The sequence below is a fragment of the Cryptomeria japonica genome, chromosome 2 (assembly GCF_030272615.1).
Source record: "Cryptomeria japonica chromosome 2, Sugi_1.0, whole genome shotgun sequence".
Lineage (NCBI taxonomy): Eukaryota > Viridiplantae > Streptophyta > Pinopsida > Cupressales > Cupressaceae > Cryptomeria > Cryptomeria japonica.
This window is the reverse complement of record NC_081406.1, coordinates 168,727,513-168,748,082: the sequence shown is the minus strand read 5'-3', so window position 1 is coordinate 168,748,082 and position 20,570 is coordinate 168,727,513. Positions and strand designations below refer to the sequence as shown.

Here is a 20,570-nt window from a genome sequence, read left to right as displayed (position 1 = left end):
GATCTGATTTATGAAAACTATCAAAATTATAAAAAAAACTAAATATAAAATTTCAGTCCACTTTGAGAAGGCATAACTTTCTCATCCTAGCTTTGAATTACAAACCGTTTGATGCGTTGGAAAGGTATTCAAATAATCTAGAACCAAATTTAGGAAACATCAAAGATATCTCATCATGTTTCCTGCACCATATTTGTCCACAAATGCACCGAAGACCCTCAAAATTGCAATTTACTAAAACATATAAAATTTTTCAAGTAAAAACTGCATTTTTCACCTCTGATCTGGACTTTACACAGGCGCAGAAGTCATGACACAGGCGCAAGATGTCTGACACAAGCGCAGAATGTTTCAACACAGGCGCAAGATGTCTCAACACAGGCGCAGAATGCTTCACACAAGCGCAAGATGTTTCAACACAGGCGCATAATGCTTTACACAAGCGCAGAAGTGTCCAGAATGCACTGCACGGCCCTGTTTTTGGGTTTTTGACCTGCAAATCAACTTAGAAGCACTCCAAAACACAGTAAAAGGGTTAGAAGGTTAGCATTCACGTCGGGTTCACCAATTAATGTAGCATCGAAATTAGGAATCATCACAAGATAAGTAGATCAAAATACTAGACATGATAACTCAATCAAAAGAACACTCATTGAAATGAACCTAATTCCAAGCACACTCAATAGAGGTATGAAAACAAAGCATTCAAAATGAAAATTATGCAAACCAGATGTAGAATTGAATACTCCTTCCATGCGGCTCCATTGTTGTTCTTTCCTCTTCAATGGATTTGTGGATCTCACCTACAAGTGCACATACAATTGAAAGCAAGATTGATGAAAAGCTCAAGAGTACTAGAAGCGTAAGTTCGGTAATTTGATAGAAATTCGGATTAAGAATCAAGGATCAAGGGTTATTAAGGATTAAGGATTCGAAGATCAAGGGATTTGATTGAAGAAATTCATCCAATTTATAGACAAATTGGAGAGATGGATCAAATTAGCATGAAATTGATATTTTGGCAATTGATTTCAAAATGGCAAAATTTAGTGAAAAGAAGAAGGTTATGACACCTTCGATGTCATAAATTATGACATATTGCCAATGCAAAGCTTAGAGGACTAGAACCTTATGACATCTTGCTATATCAAGAGTATGACGCATGAAGCACAAAAATAGGGAGAACTAGAGACAAGTTAATTAGGTGGAAATTAAATTTGACAAATTAGAAAATAGGTGGAAATTAGGAATTAGGAAATTTAGAAAATTAGAAATAATGGAAATTAGAAAATTAGGTAAATTAATTAATAATTTGTCATTTATTAATTAATTCACAAAAAGAGGAATAATTAGCCAATTAAATGAACATTTAATTGTGACAAGAAGACTTAGGATAAATAAATAATTTATTAATCCTAGAGGAAGAAATGACAAACAAGATTAAATGAATAAATCATAAAACCTTGGAAGATGAATTAGAAATGCAAGAATGACAATTAGGTCTTGACAAAGGATAGTTGATATCGATTCGATCATGATTTTGAATTGATAAATGATTTGCTTAATAAATACGCCAATTGACGAGGAACAATGACAAATTGATCCAAATTGACATAATTAAGATAGACAATAATCGATTGATGACAATATGATTGCAAAATGACAAGATTGACAAGAGGACAAGGATCGATGACAATATGGATTGCACGATGACAAGATTGATAATGACCACGATCGATGACAAATCGATCGCAAAATGACAAGATCGAACAATGACCATGACCGATGACAAATCGATCGCATGATGACAAGATTGAAAAGAGGACAAAACCCTAATTAGGATTGACAATGTCCAAAATGATGACAAATTAGCACGCACATTGATGCAACAAGATAAAATCGATCAAAATCATGACTGGATAATGTTGTCGACAAGACCAAATTCGAGGACGAGATGATTGAAGAATATAGAAGAATGACTCGATGTTCGCAAAATGATAAAAATCAAGTGCGTGACATAGGAGAAATTTTAATGCGATGCAAAAACCTAAAATGAGGCAATGCGCAAATGTTAAAGTATGACTTCGCAAGCGTTGACCATTTTTGGGTGTCTACACTTAACTATAGGTGTATTGCCAAACCATAAATCATAAGGTGTCTTACCGGTTTCTCCTTTGATATGTACTTTGTTGAATGTATAAACCATTGTGCTCACTGCTTCTCTCTAGTAGATATGAGGTAGATTAGCTTCCATCATCATTGTTCTAGCAGCATCCAAGATAGTTATGTTCTTCCTTTCCACAACTCCATTCTCCTGAGGTGTCTGGGGAGCAGAAAATTGTCTTCTTATACCATGCTTCTCACAAAAGTTATTAAACTCACCAAATGTGAATTCTCCACCATGATATGACCTCAAACATTTAATCTTCAATCCTATCTTATTTTTCACTTTAGCCTTAAATATTTTAAACTTTTCAAATGCTTAATATTTTTCTTTTAGAAAAGTAACCCACATCATTCTAGAATAATCATCAATGATTAGCATGAGATATCTATCACCTTGAAAACTCTTAACTCTAGCAGGGCGACACAAATCAGTATGAATAAGATCAAGAACATCATTTGATTTATCTTGTATACTCCTAAAAGAGGTTCTGACCTATTTACTCATTTGACATTTTTTACGTACTGGATTATAGGGCTTCATAATCTGAGGTATATCCCTAACTGCCTTAGTTGAACTGATCTTCACAATGCAATTAAAATTCACATGACACAGCCTTTTATTCCATAGCCAACTCTCATCAATCTATGTAATCAAACATGTCTTCTCACCAGAATTCAAATTTAATATGTTACCTTTTGTCTGTGTACCAGTTGCAATCTCCAAACTAGATCTGGTAATGATTTTACATTTTCCATCCTTGAACTGTAATTGAAAACCCTTATCCACCAATTTTCATACACTCAAAATATTATTCGTTAAACCTTCAACATAATAAACATTGTTAGTATTATTTTTACCATCTAATGATATAGTTCCTTTTCCTTTGATCATACATGCTTTGTCATCTCCAAATCTAACTAGACCGCCACCAAATTCTTGCAAAGATAGAAACTTCCCTTTATCTCCAGTCATATGATGTGAACAACCATTGTCAATTACCCATTCATCCTTGTCTTCAATTTTAATAGCAAGTTCCTTCTCTTTAGGTACATTCACTTCCAGTACCAGATCATCTTCTTTGATAGCCAAGAACACCCATTCCTTCCCATTGCCAGAGCCACTAGTAGAGTCTTCAGTCAATTCATCATCAGAATCAGTAATGCCTTCCTCATCCGCTATGTAGCATGATTTGTCTCTATTTTTCTTGTACTTGTAATTGTTCTGATATCTAGGTTTAGGTTTAAATGATCTTCTAGCTCTTTCTTCAAATCTTGAATTCCTTATAGGACATCTAGATGCAAAATGACCATTTTTATTACATGCAAAACATTTAAAAGGTGCTTTTCCTTCATACTTACTTCCTACCAGTCCTTTAGGTACTCTTATAGAAAATAATGCTTCAAGTTGCTCAAACTCATCATCTTCTCTCTTCATATCTTCTAATTATTTTGCATACAAATCTTTCCAGTCTTTCTTACTGGTTGTAGATGTAGATGCATGAAAAGCAAGTCCAGTCTTCACAACTCCAGAAGATCCAAATTCTTCAAGCTCAAAAGTAGATAGTTTCCCAACCAAAGTATCTCTATTGACAGATGTATTAGCCATTGTTCTCAACTCATTAATAGTAGTAGACTTCATTTTGTAAGCGGGTGGTAGGGCCCTCAATACTTTAGAAACAATTTCATCTTCACTCAGAGTTCCACCACAACATTGAATTCCCATAACAATCTCATTTACCCTTTCCATGAATGCAGTAATCCTTTCATCTTCTTCCATCTTCAGGTTTTCATATCTCACCCGGTAACCATCAAGTTTAGCAATCTTCACTATAGGGTCACCTTCATTAAGAGTCTCCAACTTATCCCATATAGCCTTTCTAGATGATTTGTCAGTTAATCTCATTATTTGCTGATCAGAAAATGCACACAAGAGGGCTCCTCTTGCTCTACAATCATTCTCAAGTTCCTTGTCTAGGTTTGTCAGAGGAGGATTTCCAGATCCTGGATTATAAGGTGTGACACCATTCTATGTGATCTCCCAAATCTCATTGCCAAGACATCTCAAATGAGTCTCCATCTGAATCTTCCATACTATGTGATGCTCTACGAAAAGGACAAGTGTTAGATCAAAAACCTGTGGTAGTATAACACACAAACAACAAGAAACAAGTGTTAAGGTTAGTGTTATTCAACCAAAGATCAACCTAAGCATGCATATCAAAAGAGACACCAAGAACAAAGTAAAACATTTAACTACGAATGTAAATGCAAGAAGACATATCCAAATGCCTTCTACCATACACTTGGCTCCTTCTCCTTTGTTCCTCTCCTCTCCAAGTTCCAAACTAGTGTAGCTCTCAGCAGCTTTTTGCACTATGGATGCTTATGGAGGTTTGAGATTGAAGTATTCGCTCTAAATGTGAATAAAAATCTAATACTATGCTATTGATACGAAAATGATTTATTTTAACCAAAATGACAAGATATTAGTAGTTTATACTAAATGCTCTCTAGAATTCACTATAGCTTAAATGCATACAAGTTTTCAAGATCTGGATTATGAAGAAATGGGCTCTATTTATAGGAAAAATGGAGCAATGGTTGGTTGAGATTGAGTAATCTCAACAAGGGTCAGGATTGAATCATTTGAGATCCATGTGAAGGCTTTCAACCCAATCCCAGGATGACAAGTGTCAATGTGAGATAGGTTGAGAGGAGAGGGAGTAAGCATTAAATGCTTGACATGACCTTGGGAGTTAAGGTCAAGGTTAGTTGAATGGATAAATTCTTTATTCAAAGAATAAAGCTTTTATCCAATGGATAAACTCTTGTGCAAAGGCAAAAGGGATAAACATGGTCAAAGCAATAAATGCTTGAGGAGACACATGAGTGCAAGTTGAAATAACCATAAATGGTTATGTAAGAGCCATTAATGGTCATGTAAGAGCCATTAGTGGTTTTGGAAGACTTTGGAGGTTAAATTGTTGAACACACAAAGCATTAAATGTTTTTCAAAGACTTTGAAGTCTTTGAGAAGTGACTCCATGTTGTTTAGGAATGTGACAATAATTAGGGGATGGATTAGGTTAATTAGGAAGGGGTTAGAAGAATCTAGAAGGGGATTAGATTTGCAAGTGGGTTTGGTGGGTGAGGGAAAATAGGATTTTTATTAAAATAAAAATTCATTTATTTCAATAAATGTGTGCAAGTTGCATTTGTAGGAAAATGCAAGTGGGGGGGATAAATGATTTAAATAAATGTTTGATTTAATTTATTTAAAAGAGGAATAGGGGATTTAAATGAAATAAATATGATTTATTCATTTAATTGATTTGAATTTGGTTTAATAAATTAATTAAAATAAATTTAATAATTTATTTAATTAATAGGAGAATGTTTGGATATGAATTAATTAAATATTAATTTAATTAACTGATGGCTAGTGGATTTTTAATTAAATAAATAGCAAATATTCATTTAATTAGAATGGACAGATTTATGTGACTACACTATGTAATTTGTTCTATCAAGCCTCAGAATATCCCTCCAAAAGATTGCTCTAGAAGAACTAGATGAACTTGAACTTTTAGTCACCATAGGATATTCCTCAAGCGGTTAAGCTTTCTATAGAGAGGACCAAAGCTCTGATACAAATTGTTAGACAGTTCAAATAACTGGAAGATAACTGAGAGGGGGGGTGAATCAATTGTCACAGATTACTGAAACTATTAGCAATTTAAAACTTTAATACCAGAACCCAAAACATTAATACCAAAATAGTAGTTAAACCAATTAAGCATAAACAATAATCACATAATAACAACCATCCACATAACAAAACGATTTATACATGGAAAACCCGATAAAGGGAAAAACCATGGTGGGAAGCCTACCCACAATCAGATAATACTTTTGCAGTAAGTATGTGAATTACAATTGAGGGCCCTGCACTTGTAGGAAGGCCAACAACCTAGAGCGCATTTCTCATCACAAAAGGAGCCTCACTGACTACATATAAATCTAGACTACAATCCGGAGAAGTGTTGAACTACAAAAGATAGATCTCCTATGCCTGAGTATGGTTCTGGTTAAGCTCAATATCAGAGGACTAGATCATCTTACATAAATCCAATTTGATCTCCAACGATCAACCAAATCCTCTTCCTGAATGATATTATATTATTCACATATTATAGTCTCTGATCATGACCTCTAACCATAACCATGATGATCTATAATGAGATCTTACATCTATATATACAAACCCTCAACCATAAATAATTAGGTCAGCCACCAAACAATAAACTAATTACATAATTACAAACCATGTTGGCCTTAGACCAAATAAATAATATCCACCACATAAGACATACCGGATATACATTGAGATGTCCAATCCACATGTTACATTAAATCTGTTCCATAACCTAGATCAACTGGGACCCAGTATAGGTCCACACACTACAACAATGATCTCCATCTACCATGTCTCGAATATGATCACCAACAGCATCCTGAAACTCCACTAGAAGCTGGACCAACAACATTTATGCAATTCATCAAAGATATTCATCAAAATATCTACTAGTGAAACCCTCGCCAGAACCAGAAACCAAACTTCTAAGCAAGCCGGATAGCATCCAATCACCAGACCAAAACCAACTAACCGAATATAAGCACAAGTATCATGAACAAGCCAATTCCATCACCCAACTATACTAGAGCCTACCGGATCATGTTGGATCCAAACCAACCAGAAACCACTCAACCTATTGAGACCAGAAGGGTGTCGGCAAAGCATCCAAACAGCTAGTGTTGGCATCAATGACAAAACATTAATGCAACATATAATCAATTCCACCAAATGACCAAAAGTAACATGTGGACTGGTTTCTTTGAGGTGATTCTAGTGGTTGTTGGTAAGTTCTAGGTAATTGGATCAACTTATGGGAAGCATGTGATCATGTGTTTTGGATTTGAAATATGGTTTTGTGAATATTTGATCTGACTTAAAGCTACATGTTTCATATTTTGATATTTTGAGAATCCCTTGTGGGAGATCAAATTTGTTAGTATGGATATATAAGATCGACTTGGATAATGTTTTTGTGTGAAGAGATGATTTTGGGAGTGATTGAGCACAGTTTCACATGCGCACCTTAAGTTTTGTTGATCGGGTAATTAGTAGTAGAGTAGATCATAATAGTTTATCAGAACAACAACAACATATCACTTTGTGACTAACTGGAATTGTCATTTAGAATAGTTAGATACTTTTCTTCAGTTCATTACTCATTGTAATCATTTTCTATCATCCTGTAAGGCAGTGTGCCTTCCTCTGGGTTGTAGCCCTTTTGTAATTGAGCAGTGAGCTTTAGGCAGTGTGCCTGAATGCATGTACATTCCCCTTATGTAATACTGTTCTACTACTGGCCATAGTATAATAATATTATGGGTTCAAATCCCACCGTTGTTTTTCCCTTTTTGGGTTTCCACATAAAAATATTGGTGTTATGGTTATGTGCTTATTTGCTTTGTGTTTTTGCATTTGAGTTTTTTACTTGTGCATCCAGTGGATAAAGAATTAGGTTTACAAATTTTATAACTATGAAACACTGATCACACCCCCCCCCTTCAGTGTTCATTGATTCCAACAATTGGTATCAGATCTTTGTGCCTTGAAAGAAACCTAGTAGCTTGAGGAAGATCTGGGAGATTGAATCAATGGACTTTGGTTTCCAAAGATAGCTTAGTGTGTCACTTAAAGATCTTGATGAAACGATGAAGGAAAAGAGTAGCTTGAAAAGAAATTTGAATGCAGCTGAAGACTTCATTAACACATTAAAAGATTAATTAAACACCTCTAGAGACAAGAGAAAGGAGTTGATGGATAAGCTATAGGAGAAATAAGAACAAAGTGTGGAGAATCAAATCCTACAAGACAAAACTGATGAATGTGAAAAGCTTGCTAGAGAGAATGCAGTATTGAAGAACGAGATGCAATCCATTTTCATGAAGCAAACAAAGGAGATTGAAGACCGGAAGAAGAATGAAGAAAACCTGACTCAAACATTGAAGGAAAGATCAAATGAATGTATCACACTAACCTATGATAATGACCAGTTGAAGCTTGAGTTGATGCAATCAAAGAATAACGGAAAAGAACTTGAAAGACAGATTGTTGCTTTCAAAGATGAGCCGACTACTACCAATGAATACAAAGAAAAGTTCAAATCCACTTCAGCCCAGGTGGATGAGATGGTGGAAAGTCAGAGACATGGAAAAGACATGCGAGGTCTTGGATTTGAGAAAGGAGAATCCTCCAATTTTGGTCAGAGCAATCATCAACAGAAGAACAAGAAACCTCTGGTAAGACAACCTAATGCCTATAAATTCAATGGTAAATGTTTTACTTGGAATAGATTCGGTCATATGGAAAATCAATGTAGAAGTAGGATGAATAATGGGATGATGAATAATGGTCCTACCTTTACCATTCAATGTTTCAAATACACCTTTGGTCACAAGTCAAATATGTGCACAATGATGAATAATTTTTAGAATAAGAGATGTTATGCATGTGGCATGTTTGGACATATATCTAACCAATGTAGGATGAGACAAAATCAAATGAACTTTAGGCATATGCAAAGAAATGTTGTTTTCCATGTATGCAACAAACTAGGTCATATTGCAAAATATTGCAAAAGAAGGAATGCACTAATGAACAAGGATAATCAAGATGAGAAAGTCAAAGAAAAGGTAGATGAAATCAAAGATCAACATAAGAAGATGTGGGTAAGAAAGGAAGATTCAAATGTGCAACATGGCTCTGCACCTAAATCCAGTGATGGAACCTCATCCGGTAACTAGGACGTTTTTTCCTTACGGGGCAAATTATCATGCAGATCTTTAAAACCCCTTGAGGAGATTTGTAACCAGTCAAGGATGGTTGCAGATGATGGAGATCGATTATGCAATTGATAACCAAAAGATTTTGCAATGGTTTGATAATCTAGTGAATGAAATGATGAAAAATAGTGTATCTAGAAGACTTTAGGGTTGAGCATTTATGACAACTTGAAATTAGGTTTTCAGTGAATAAAAAGGCATCTTAACAGTTCATTCTTCACAATGCGATCAAAAGAGAAGAGTAGAGCAGCAGAGTAAAGGAGTGTTTAGCAACTAAATATGAGCTTGAAGTGATCCTTCAATGATTTCTTGCACCCGGTTATGAATCAAGAGGTATTTATCCATTCACGAGATTTTAAACCCTAAATTCATCAATGGTGTCTGCATCTGATATTGCTACACCTCTGGTAGTTGAAATTTTTTATAGAGAAAGGTCCATTTTCAAAAAGAATCCTTTCAAATCTATTGAAGATGATCTAGAAGGAGCATTTTCTTCAATCTCATATGGTGTTCTTCACAATGAAGATATCAGAGCATACATTCACTGTGATATTGAAGAGCTTGGCAATGTAGACATTCTTACACTCTATAACAAGCATATGGCGGATAGTCTAGGAAATCTAAAGCCGGAATACGAGATTCTTCATGACAAGGGTTTTGCATTGTTTATCCATTTTCTGGTATTTGATGAAATAGAATGGGTCTAGTACATTGTAAGAAGGGTTCAAAATGAGTTCATATGGCTAGACAGACTTCATAAGATTACAAAGAAGGCTATTCAAGAAGTCACATGCTTGAGTGCAACCAGTGAGATCCTTAGTCTAAGGAAAGTACAGAACACCACTATAGCTATTGTTACCGGTTCCCAATATGCCAACTGGTCGATGACAATCAAAGACATAGTTGAGCAAGATGTAAGATTTTCCTCAATGGTGGTGGGATACAAGGTATATCAATCCAGCATGTAGAACTCAATCTCTAGTACTGCCATATTCACTACATATCTGATGCTCAAGGAGGATAAAAGGTATGATCTTTGTTCAGTACTCCTAAGTGAATTGATGAGAAACTTGAAGAGATTAAAGCAAGATAAGAAACATACCTTCAAGTTTGGATCCCTTATTATCTGTTTAGCATTATACTTCATGAATGAGATCCTCAGTATAAGAAAAGTCTAATGGGCTTACGACAAACTGGTGGTTATGCAAATTAAGGAAGGATTATTGGGTATAGATGAGAATGTAATGAGAATATCTACCTTATGGGGCTATTTCAAGAACTTCCAAGCTGCTATGAAAGACAGAGAGAATTCCTAAGACCATAGTAGAGAAATATGAGAAAACTGTGTATTTTATGGTGGACAAGGATCAATGTCTGATGGAGACAGTTGAGCCAATAACTATGTGGATCATGCCCATGGGGTATGAGGTTGATGCTGACATGCTTGATGCATATGCTCAATGTAAGGAAGTAAAGTAGCGGAAACAACTTCCTACACTAACCTTGAGAGGAGGGTAATGCAAAACTTTTTCAGATTGTTACAACAGTTACAGAAAATAGAAATAGACATAATAGCATTCATACCACAACACAGTAATTTACGTGGGGAAAACCCTTTCGGGAGAAAAACCCCACCCTCCAAAAGCAGCTCAATATTTTATTCAGCAATCAAAAACAGATTACAACATACTTGCAGAGCAAGCTCTTCGGAGGAGTAGCACTAATCAGAGATTCAGAGGCAACTCAATAGCCATGAGACTCTTACACACAACCTCTATCTCACACACCTCATAAATAGGAGATACAATACAAGAAACCGTCAAACGGTATTACAAAACCATGGGCTAAAACCACCCAATAAGGTGTAGCTGACCTTATCTCCCTTCTATGACATGTTAAAGCACACATCAACACGTGTCGCTCCCTTTTACAGCTCATTTATGTATCCGATACAAATTATTTTTCCTATTTCAGGAGTACAAACTTTCGGAGGCCATAACTTGAGAACCGAGTGTCCGATTGACGAACCGTTTGAAGCACCGGAAAGCTCGCGAAGTGCTCTATCACCTCGTAACCGGCTTCGCCAGTTATGACCACTTTTCAGGGCGTTTCGGAGCCTCTAAAGTCCCCAAAATTAAGTTTAAACATTTTATTGCACCCCTCCAAGACGAAAACATTAATATCTTCAAAACTAGCTGTGACCTTGCGACGCAACTTTACCGGAATGCTTATCTAGCCAACCAGAAGCTTCAGGGAGAGTTTCGCACCATTTCATGCTCAAATGAAAACTTACTATAAATAGTAACCTCGCATAAATGCAAGGTTGAGACACCATTTTTCCCAACAAATCTCCCACTTGTCAAACACCTTGCATGAGCGGAAGGGAATGTCAACACAGTGAATCAATTGCTAGGGGCCATAAGGCCCATAGACTCTGAACACCATCTGAACTTCTCTGTGCTCACAGCCTTAGTTAAAGCATCTGCAACATTCATCAAAGTTTCCACCTTAACCAGCTTCACCCTACCATCTTCGACCATATCTCTAACAAAATGATATTGAACATCAATATGTTTGGTCCGGGCATGAAATGTCAGGTTCTTAGCTAGGCTAATTGCACTCTGACTATCACAGTAAACTGTCACTGTACCTTGTTTTATTCCAATATCTGAACACAGTCTCTTAAGCCAAATGGCCTCTTTACAAGCATGAGTAGCTACCATATACTCTGCTTCAGTAGTGGATAAAGCAACCACAGCCTGTCGCTTACTCATCCAACTAATTGCACCACCAAACAAAGTAAACACATAAGCACTGGTGGATCTTCTGCTATCAATATCACCTGCCCAATCTGAATCCACATAACCATGGATATCAAGGGAAGTCATGTCTCCAACTGAATTACCATGATAACACAAAGAATACTCTGAAGTACCCTTCAAATATCTAAAGACTCTTTTGACTCCATCCCAATGAACTCTACCAGGATTAGACATATATCTAGAAAGTACTCCCACTGCTTGGACAATATCTGGTCTAGTACAGACCATAGCATACATCAAGCTTCCAACCGCACTCTGGTAAGGCACTCTGCTCATGTCTTCCATCTCCAATGGGGATGTAGGACAATCTGAAACAGATAGTTTCATTCCAACTGTAAAAGGAACACTCAATGGTCTACAATTCTGCATGTTGAACCTCTGTAACACTGAATTCACATACTTACTCTGGCCTAGCCATAGCTTTCTGTTCACCCTATCTCTTCTAATTTCCATCCCAAGAATGTGCTTTGCTGCACCAAGATCTTTCATTTCAAATTTAGCAGCGAGCTGAGACTTCAGTTCTGAAATCATACCTTTCCCTTTACCAATGAATAACATATCATCAACATACAATGCAATGAATAAGAAATGATCACCATAAGATTTATAATAAACACAGTGATCTGATTTAGAACGTTCAAATCCCAAACTCAACACATATGTATCAAATTTCTGGTACCACATCCTAGGACTTTGTTTGAGGCCATACAAAGATTTCTTCAATTTACAGACCAAATTACTTTTGCCTTTCACCACATAGTGCTCCGGCTGTGTCATATAAATATCTTCCTCCAAATCACCATGAAGGAAAGCAGTTTTCACATCCATTTGCTCAACCTCTAAATCATAAGCAGTAGCAATAGAAAGCAAAAATCTAATGGACATCATTTTTGCAACAGGAGAAAATATCTCACCATAATCAACACCCTCAACCTGAGAGTAGCCTTTTGCAACCAACCTTGCTTTATACTTCTCAATGCTTCCATCTGAACCAATCTTTTTCTTGAACACCCATTTACAACCAACAGATTTTCGTCCTTCGGGCAATGGTACAAGATCCCATGTATCATTCTTTTTCAAAGCTGCCATTTCTTCTTCCATAGCAATCTTCCAGGATTCTGCATCATTCATACCTAATGCCTCTTCTACAGATTTCGGTTCATCCACACTAGTATTCAAAGCAAAAATACATCTCCAATCATCAGGTGAATACCTTTCAGGTGGTTGTCTATGTCTTGTAGACCTTCGAACAAGCTGAGTTGGAGGTTCTTCCTCCTCTTCTGAAGATTCAGAGCTAGACGAGCTCTCCTCAAATTCTTGCCTATCTAGGGGTCTCGATTCAACTCTTTCAGGTGTAGAAGGAAGTTGAATCACATCTTCTTTTTTAGTCTATTCTGGCTGCAATGCAACAGAAGGAGACTTAATTTCTCTAAAAATAACACTTCTACTATGAATTACCTTTTGTGCAACAGGGTCCCAAAGCTTGTATCCTTTCACACCATAACTATACCCGATGAAGATACATTTCACAGCCTTGTTCTCCAACTTTGTTCGCTTCTCCTTTGGCACATGTGCATATGCCTCGCAACCAAAAACTCTAAGATGTCTCAATGAAGGCTTGTGACCTGACCATGCTTCCATAGGCATTTTATCAACAAGAGCTGATGTAGGAGACCTATTAATCAGGTAGCAAGCAGTGGCAACAGCTTCAGCCCAAAACTTTTGTTCGAGACCAGCACCACTCAACATACTCCTAGCCTTCTCCATCAGTGTCCTGTTCATTCTTTCTGCAACTCCATTCTGCTGTGGAGAATACGGAGTTGTCTTCTGCCTGTTAATTCCACAGTCTTTACAGAATCTATCAAAATCATTAGAGCAAAACTCACCGCCATTATCAGTTCTCAAACATTTTATTTTCTTTCCAGTCTGCAACTCAACCATTGCTTTAAATTCTTTAAAACGACTAAAAACTTCAGATTTACTCTTTAGAAAATAAACCCATGTCCTTCTACTAAAATCATCAATAAATGAAACATAATATGTGGATTTTCCAATCGAAGAGACATCTACTGGACCAAACACATCAGAATGGATAAGATCCAAAACACCACAAGTTTTATGAGAACTCGAGTAAAACTGAACGCGGTTTTGTTTTCCATAAATGCAATGCTCACAGAAATCAAAGTCAAGATTACAGTCATTCAAACCTTCAACAAGGTTTTTATTTTTCAAGGTCCTTAGACCCTTTTCTCCAATATGGCCAAGTCTCTGGTGCCATAACATAGTCTTCTCTGCAGGTAACTTTGCTTCAGACGAAAGAGCACCCTTAGGTACCCAAAAACCATTTCCATCTGCTGAAGGTGAAACCTTCAAATCTTCCAGTGAAGTATCCACAGATTTACTTTTTACAAAAGTGCTATTACACTCAACAGTGTATGCTTCAAGCTTATACAAAGTACCAAACCTGACACCTCTAGCAACTACCATAGCACCCTTAATCATCTTACATCCTGCTTCAGAAAAGACTACCTGCACACCTGCATCTATCAGTTTGCTCACAGATAACAAGTTTCGTTTTAATCCAGGGATATGCAACACACCATTAATCCTTTTTATTCTACCATCAGAAAACCTGATTCTAACTTTACCTCGACCAACAATGTCTAGATGTGAATCATCACCCAAGTACACCTTACCTCCATTAAATCCTTCATATTCAGAAAACCAATCTCTATTGGAAGTCATATGAAAAGATGCACCTGAGTCAATTAGCCAGGCATCATTACCTGCATGAGTCGCCAAAGCCGCAATAAAGGCATCGCCATCTTCCTTGTCAGACTCAGAATCAGAATCGAACTTTTTCTTTTTCTTCTTCTTTTCTTCTTTGCAGTCCTTACGGATGTGACCCGGTTTACCGCAATTCCAGCAAATGACTTTGGACTTTCCAGGAGATTTTGATCTCCCTTTGGATTTGGACTTGCCACGCTTCTCATTCTTCTTTCCTTTCTCCTTAGGTCTTCCACGAACAGTTAGGGCTTCCTTTGAACTGATGGATACCTTCCTTCGCATCTCTTCACCGAGTAGGGCACCCACCACGTCTTCAGATTTCAAAACAACAGAAGTACTACCGATAGCCATAACAAGAGAATCCCACGAATCAGGCAAAGAGCAAAGCAAGATCTGACATTTTTCCTCCTCATCCATCTTAACACCGACGGATACTAATTGAGCCACAATCATATTGAATGCTTCTAGGTGGTCTGCAATTCGTCCACCCTCTTCCATCTTTAAGGAATACAATTTCTTTCTTAAGAAAATTTGATTTAATAAAGATTTCACTTGATACATCTCACCAAGCTTAGTCCATAGCTTCTTTGCAGAGTTCTCTTCATGGACATTGATTAGAACAGAGTCTGCCAGGCACAGTCTGATTAGACCCTTGACTTTTCGGTCCATAACATCATACTGAGCTGCCGCAGTAGGATCTGAGGGCCTTTGGACATTCGCATCAACAGCATCCCAAAGATCTCGATCTATTAGCAAATCTTCCATCTTCAACTTCCACATCTCAAAATTACTTCCATTAAATTTCTCCACCTCTATTCTCCCTGACGAACTCACCATCTGAATATTCCTGCAACAAGATCAAAAAGTGTCTTCTGCACAAGCTCCCACTCAAATCTGGATTAGTTCAAAAAAAAACCCAACTGCCCACAATTGAAACCAAAGGTGATCAGGCTCTGATACCACTTGTAAGGAAGTAAAGTAGCGGAAACAACTTCCTACACTAACCTTGAGAGGAGGGTAATGCAAAAATTTTTCAGATTGTTACAATAGTTACAGAAAATAGAAATAGACATAATAGCATTCATACCACAACACAGTGATTTACGTGGGGAAAACCCTTTCGGGAGAAAAACCCCACCCTCCAAAAGCAGCTCAATATTTTATTCAGCAATCAAAAACAGATTACAACATACTTGCAGAGCAAGCTCTTCGCAAGAGTAGCACTAATCAGAGATTCAGAGGCAACTCAATAGCCATGAGACTCTTACACACAACCTCTATCTCACACACCTCATAAATAGGAGATACAATACAAGAAACCGTCAAACGGTATTACAAAACCATGGGCTAAAACCACCCAATAAGGTGTAGCCGACCTTATCTCCCTTCTATGACATGTTAAAGCACACATCAATACGTGTCGCTCCCTTTTACAGCTCATTTATGTATCTGATACAAATTATTTTTCCTATTTCAGGAGTACAAACTTCCGGAGGCCATAACTTGAGAACCGGGTGTCCGATTGACGAACCGTTTGAAGCGCTGGAAAGCTCGCGAAGTGCTATATCACCTCGTAACCAGCTTCACCGGTTACGGCCACTTTTCAGGGCATTTCAGAGCCTCTAAAGTCCCCAAAATTAAGTTTAAACATTTTATTGCACCCCTCCAAGACGAAAACATTAATATCTTCAAAACTAGCTGTGACCTTGCGACGCAACTTTACCGGAATGCTTATCTAGCCAACCAGAAGCTTCAGGGAGAGTTTCGCACCATTTCGTGCTCAAATGAAAACTTACTATAAATAGTAACCTCGCATAAATGCAAGGTTGAGACACCATTTTTCCCAACACTCAACACATATTGAGCCAATTGGTGGACCAGAAAGAGCAAAGATTTGGCACATTTAAGGAGAAGGATATGTACTTGCACAAGAAATTCACTAAACCGACAAGGAAAAGGAAAATAAGGAAAGAAGTTGAAGCAGTTGTAGAGAAGATGGGGATTAAAATAGAAGTTGTGTAAATGGCTAGAGCACAAAATATATTGAAGGAAGAGGATATGGTGAAGCCACAACCCAAACCAGTATCTTCACCTTCAAAGTAGTCCAAGGCCAAACCTAGAAAAACTGCACTTACCTTTGGTGTGTAGAAGCCAATACCTCCAACCAAGCCTAAACCAACAAAATATTTTGGTGGAGCTAAGAAGAGGAAGAGGGAGAAATCTACAAGGCAATATGTTGCAACAAAAGAGGAAACAAAGTTGGATGAAGAGGTGAGGGAAGTAAAGAAGACTACTACCTATGCAAGGGTAGTCTGGAAACCTACATCTGATGATGCCTCTCTTGCTAAGAAAGATAAGTCACAAGGAGAGCCATTTAGAAGGACAAGGGAGGGAAAGAAGAAATATAAGATAGATGAAGTCCTTATGTCTAGTAAGCTTGAAGGCCCATATAAAATTTTACCTCCTATGACTTTGCAATAGTTAATTGATGAGATTTTGAAAGATGGAAATTTTAAAAATGGTTCTATATATTATGAGAATTTTGAGGATAGGAGAAGCCATTGTACAGTATATGGATAAATTTAGTAAGGTCTTGATTAAATTATCATTTATGATCCCCAAGAGCTTGCATGAAATTTTGGATGCAAGGAGACATACAACTTTACTTGATTATGAGAGAATAAAAGAGTATGTACTAGTAAGTCTATCTCATACTATTTCTAAGGAAGAAGCCATTGATCTACTAAACATTTCAAAGGACATGTTTTGGAGAAAGAGGAGAGTTGTCAGGCTTATGGTTGGCAAAAAGGATGAAGTCATAAAGGAAGCCGAAATAATTTAGAGAGACTTTTTGATACAGTAGGGCATAAAAGTGATTTTGGAAGAATCTTCTTAAGAAAAATCTATTCTGGGAGAACATGCAGCAGTCTTTGAGCCTAAGGATACTCCATCTATCCTAGATGTGCCTACAGATGTTCCTGGTGGACAACAAGATCAGACATCTATAGATTCGGTTGGATGCAGATGATCCCATTGCAAATTAGGAAATCAACGACTTTAGTGATGCTACTTAGGATCCTCTAGAGATTGAGATTATAGAAGAGACGCTAGCTAAGGAGATGGGAGATGCAAGAAAGAATAAATATGATAGAAAAGAGGGTGAAAAGGATAAGAATGAAGAAGTTGGGAAGGAGAAGGGTGAAGAGAAAATGGACAAGGCTCCAACAACCATGATAGCAGTCACTATTCCTGACAAAGGTAAGTAGATAGTAGATGTTCAGGATGATTTCTCTCATGGTCTGGTAGATCTGAGCACCCTGTCCCCTCTTTAATCACTTAAAATTACCACTCTTGTATAGATTAAGGCAAGTGAGGACCTATTGAAATCACAATCTGAGGAAAGAGAAGTTATCTCTTTAGCCACATAAGTTTTGGAGAAGATTTTGCCATATTTCAGACAGGATTTCGGTGCTTCACCTTCCAGAAAGCGAAAGAATATGCTAAATGTTATTGAGACTCATTTTGAATCATTAGAAAAGGCTACAGATGAATTAGTTCATAAAAGGTTTAATGAGATGTTGTTGTAGCAAACTTTGAAGATAGTTGAGGGAGAAAAAATAAGTCTAAGAATTGTCATGAAGAGTGTAGAAGATGCATTAGATGAAGGTGGAAAAATATTCAAATCATGTCTCTTTTTTCCCAAGTTTGCTGCAATATTGATAAGTAAATAAGAGATCTTGAAGGGAAACTAGCCAGTATTGGTCATTCATTTGCCCCTCATTTAGTTTTTCCAAGTTCCCTTGAAGCTCAAATAATGCATCTCACTGAAAAAATAAAGGGCTTGAATAAGGAAAAAGAGAAGGTGTTAAGCAGAGTGGGAGAACTAAGAAGTTTGATCACTCCTCAAATGGACACCTTACTTGGAGCTCAACAGGATGCATTAAGTGCTTTAGGTAAACCGGTGCCACCATATCTCAAAAGTGTTGAAATTCATGCATATATGTTCAGTGCCTTAATAAATGTTTTATATTGTTTCCTAAGAAGATGGAATGAGTACTTGAAATCCTTGAAGCTCACTTATACAAAATTTTTTGAATTCATGTAAAATATTTCATTCATTTGTACATAAGTTTTGGCATATTTCTACCCTTTACCATTTATGTCAAAGGGGTAGAGAGTTGGGAGAGAGCACCAAAAAATGATGCTCATTCTTAGGGAGATTCAGTTGAGTGTACAGATTTAAGATTGTCAGATTGCCTACAGTTTTTGGAGTTTTGGAACACATCGATTTTCATAGTGTTTCAATCAATGCCAAAGGGTGAGATTGTTAGAATAAGACACTATTCTGGTGATGCTCCGGTGAAGATTGATGATGTCTGGTGCATGATATTTCTTAGGAGTTGTCATTGATGGAAACTCAATCTATTCATCTTATTCGGTATGGAGTTTGGCATATCCAAATTTCTTGATGATTAGAGTTAAGTTGATTGAGTATGAGAAGAAGATTATCATGCAATCCATCTTCTCATGTTGTTTCTTAAGCATGTTAGAAGGTCTAGTATCTGATAGAGCAGTAAAAACAAGGTTATCTTCATAATTGGTGGTGTAATGTGTGGACCGGATTCTTTGAGGTGATTCTGGTGGTTGTTGGTAAGTTTGAGGTAATTGGACTGACTTATGGGAAGTGTGTGATCATATTTTTTGGATCCGGTATATGGTTTTGTGAAGATTTAAGCCGACTTGAAGCTACACGTTTCATATTTTGATATTTTGAGAAGCCCTTGTGGGAGATCAATTTTGTTAGTGCCGATATATAAGATTGACTTGGATAATGTTTTTGTGTCATGAGATGAGATGATTTTAGGAAAAATTGAGCATAGTTTCACATGCGCACCTTAAGTTTTGTTAATCTAATAATCAATAGTAGAGAAGAACAAAGCAATTTATCAGAACAACAACAACAGATCACTTTGTGCCTAATTGGAACTATCATTTGACATAGTTAGATGCTTTTATTCAGTTCATTACTCATTGTAATCATTTTGTATTAGCCTTTAAGGCTGTGAGCTTTCCTCTTGGTTGTAGCCCTTTTGTAATTAAGCAATGAGCTCTAGGGAGTGTGCCTGAATGCATGTGTATTCCCCTCATGTAATATTGTTCTACTACTGACCATAGTATAATAATATTGTGGGTTCAAATCCCACTATGGTTTTTCCCTTTTCATCTTTCCACATAAAAATAGTGGTGTTATGGTTATGTGCTTATTTGCTTTGTGTTTCTACATTTCAGTTTCTTACTTGTGCATCTGGCGGATAAAGAATCAGGTTAAAAAATTTGATAACTGCAGAACACTGATTCACCCCCCTCTCAGTGTTTATTGATTCCAACAATTGTCTCATCTCCATCAAGCTACAAGGAAGCTGAGAAATGTATTTTACAAATGGATAGTCAGATCAGAGTGCTATTTTCAATGGATATAGATTGGAATGTTGTTCTACAACAATTGTAGACAGTGCATGGTGGAGCAATTGCTCTGGTTTTACAAGGTTCTTAATTCCTTTCTAGTATTACATTTGATTTGTACATATATGGACTATTTTTCCTAGGGGAGTCCCTTGTATTCTTTGTCTTTGATGGCAAAGGGGGAGGAAAGATAAGATAGAGAGAAAAAGTTAAATTTTGATAATGGATAAACTTTGATAAATGGATTGGGAAATAGTTTGGCAGGTGTTGCCATCAATGACAAAGTAGGAGATTGTTACAAATATGTCTTTACCTTGTCATTGATGCCAACCCCTTTGATCTGAAAGTTGATTGGAAGTAGAGCTTTGGGTATGATCTAGTTGTTACAAATATGTCTTTACAAAGTAGGAGATTGTTCCA

General features: G+C 36.8%; 1 protein-coding gene across 3 annotated transcripts in view; it reads left to right on the top strand.

Annotated features, from left to right (window-relative positions):
• Positions 1–20,083, top strand: part of LOC131065957 (probable leucine-rich repeat receptor-like serine/threonine-protein kinase At3g14840) — a 264,349-nt gene extending 244,266 nt beyond the window's left edge. Inside the window, exon 14 of one of the 3 annotated variants that reach the window (XM_059216890.1) lies at positions 19,977–20,083. In XM_059216890.1, the coding sequence (XP_059072873.1) occupies positions 19,977–20,016 (40 nt within the window). In that variant the 3' untranslated portion in view covers positions 20,017–20,083. The remainder of the gene's footprint in view (positions 1–19,976) is intronic. The other 2 variants (XM_058000570.2, XM_058000567.2) reach the window with 2 other exon arrangements.
• The last annotated feature ends 487 nt before the right edge of the window (positions 20,084–20,570 follow it).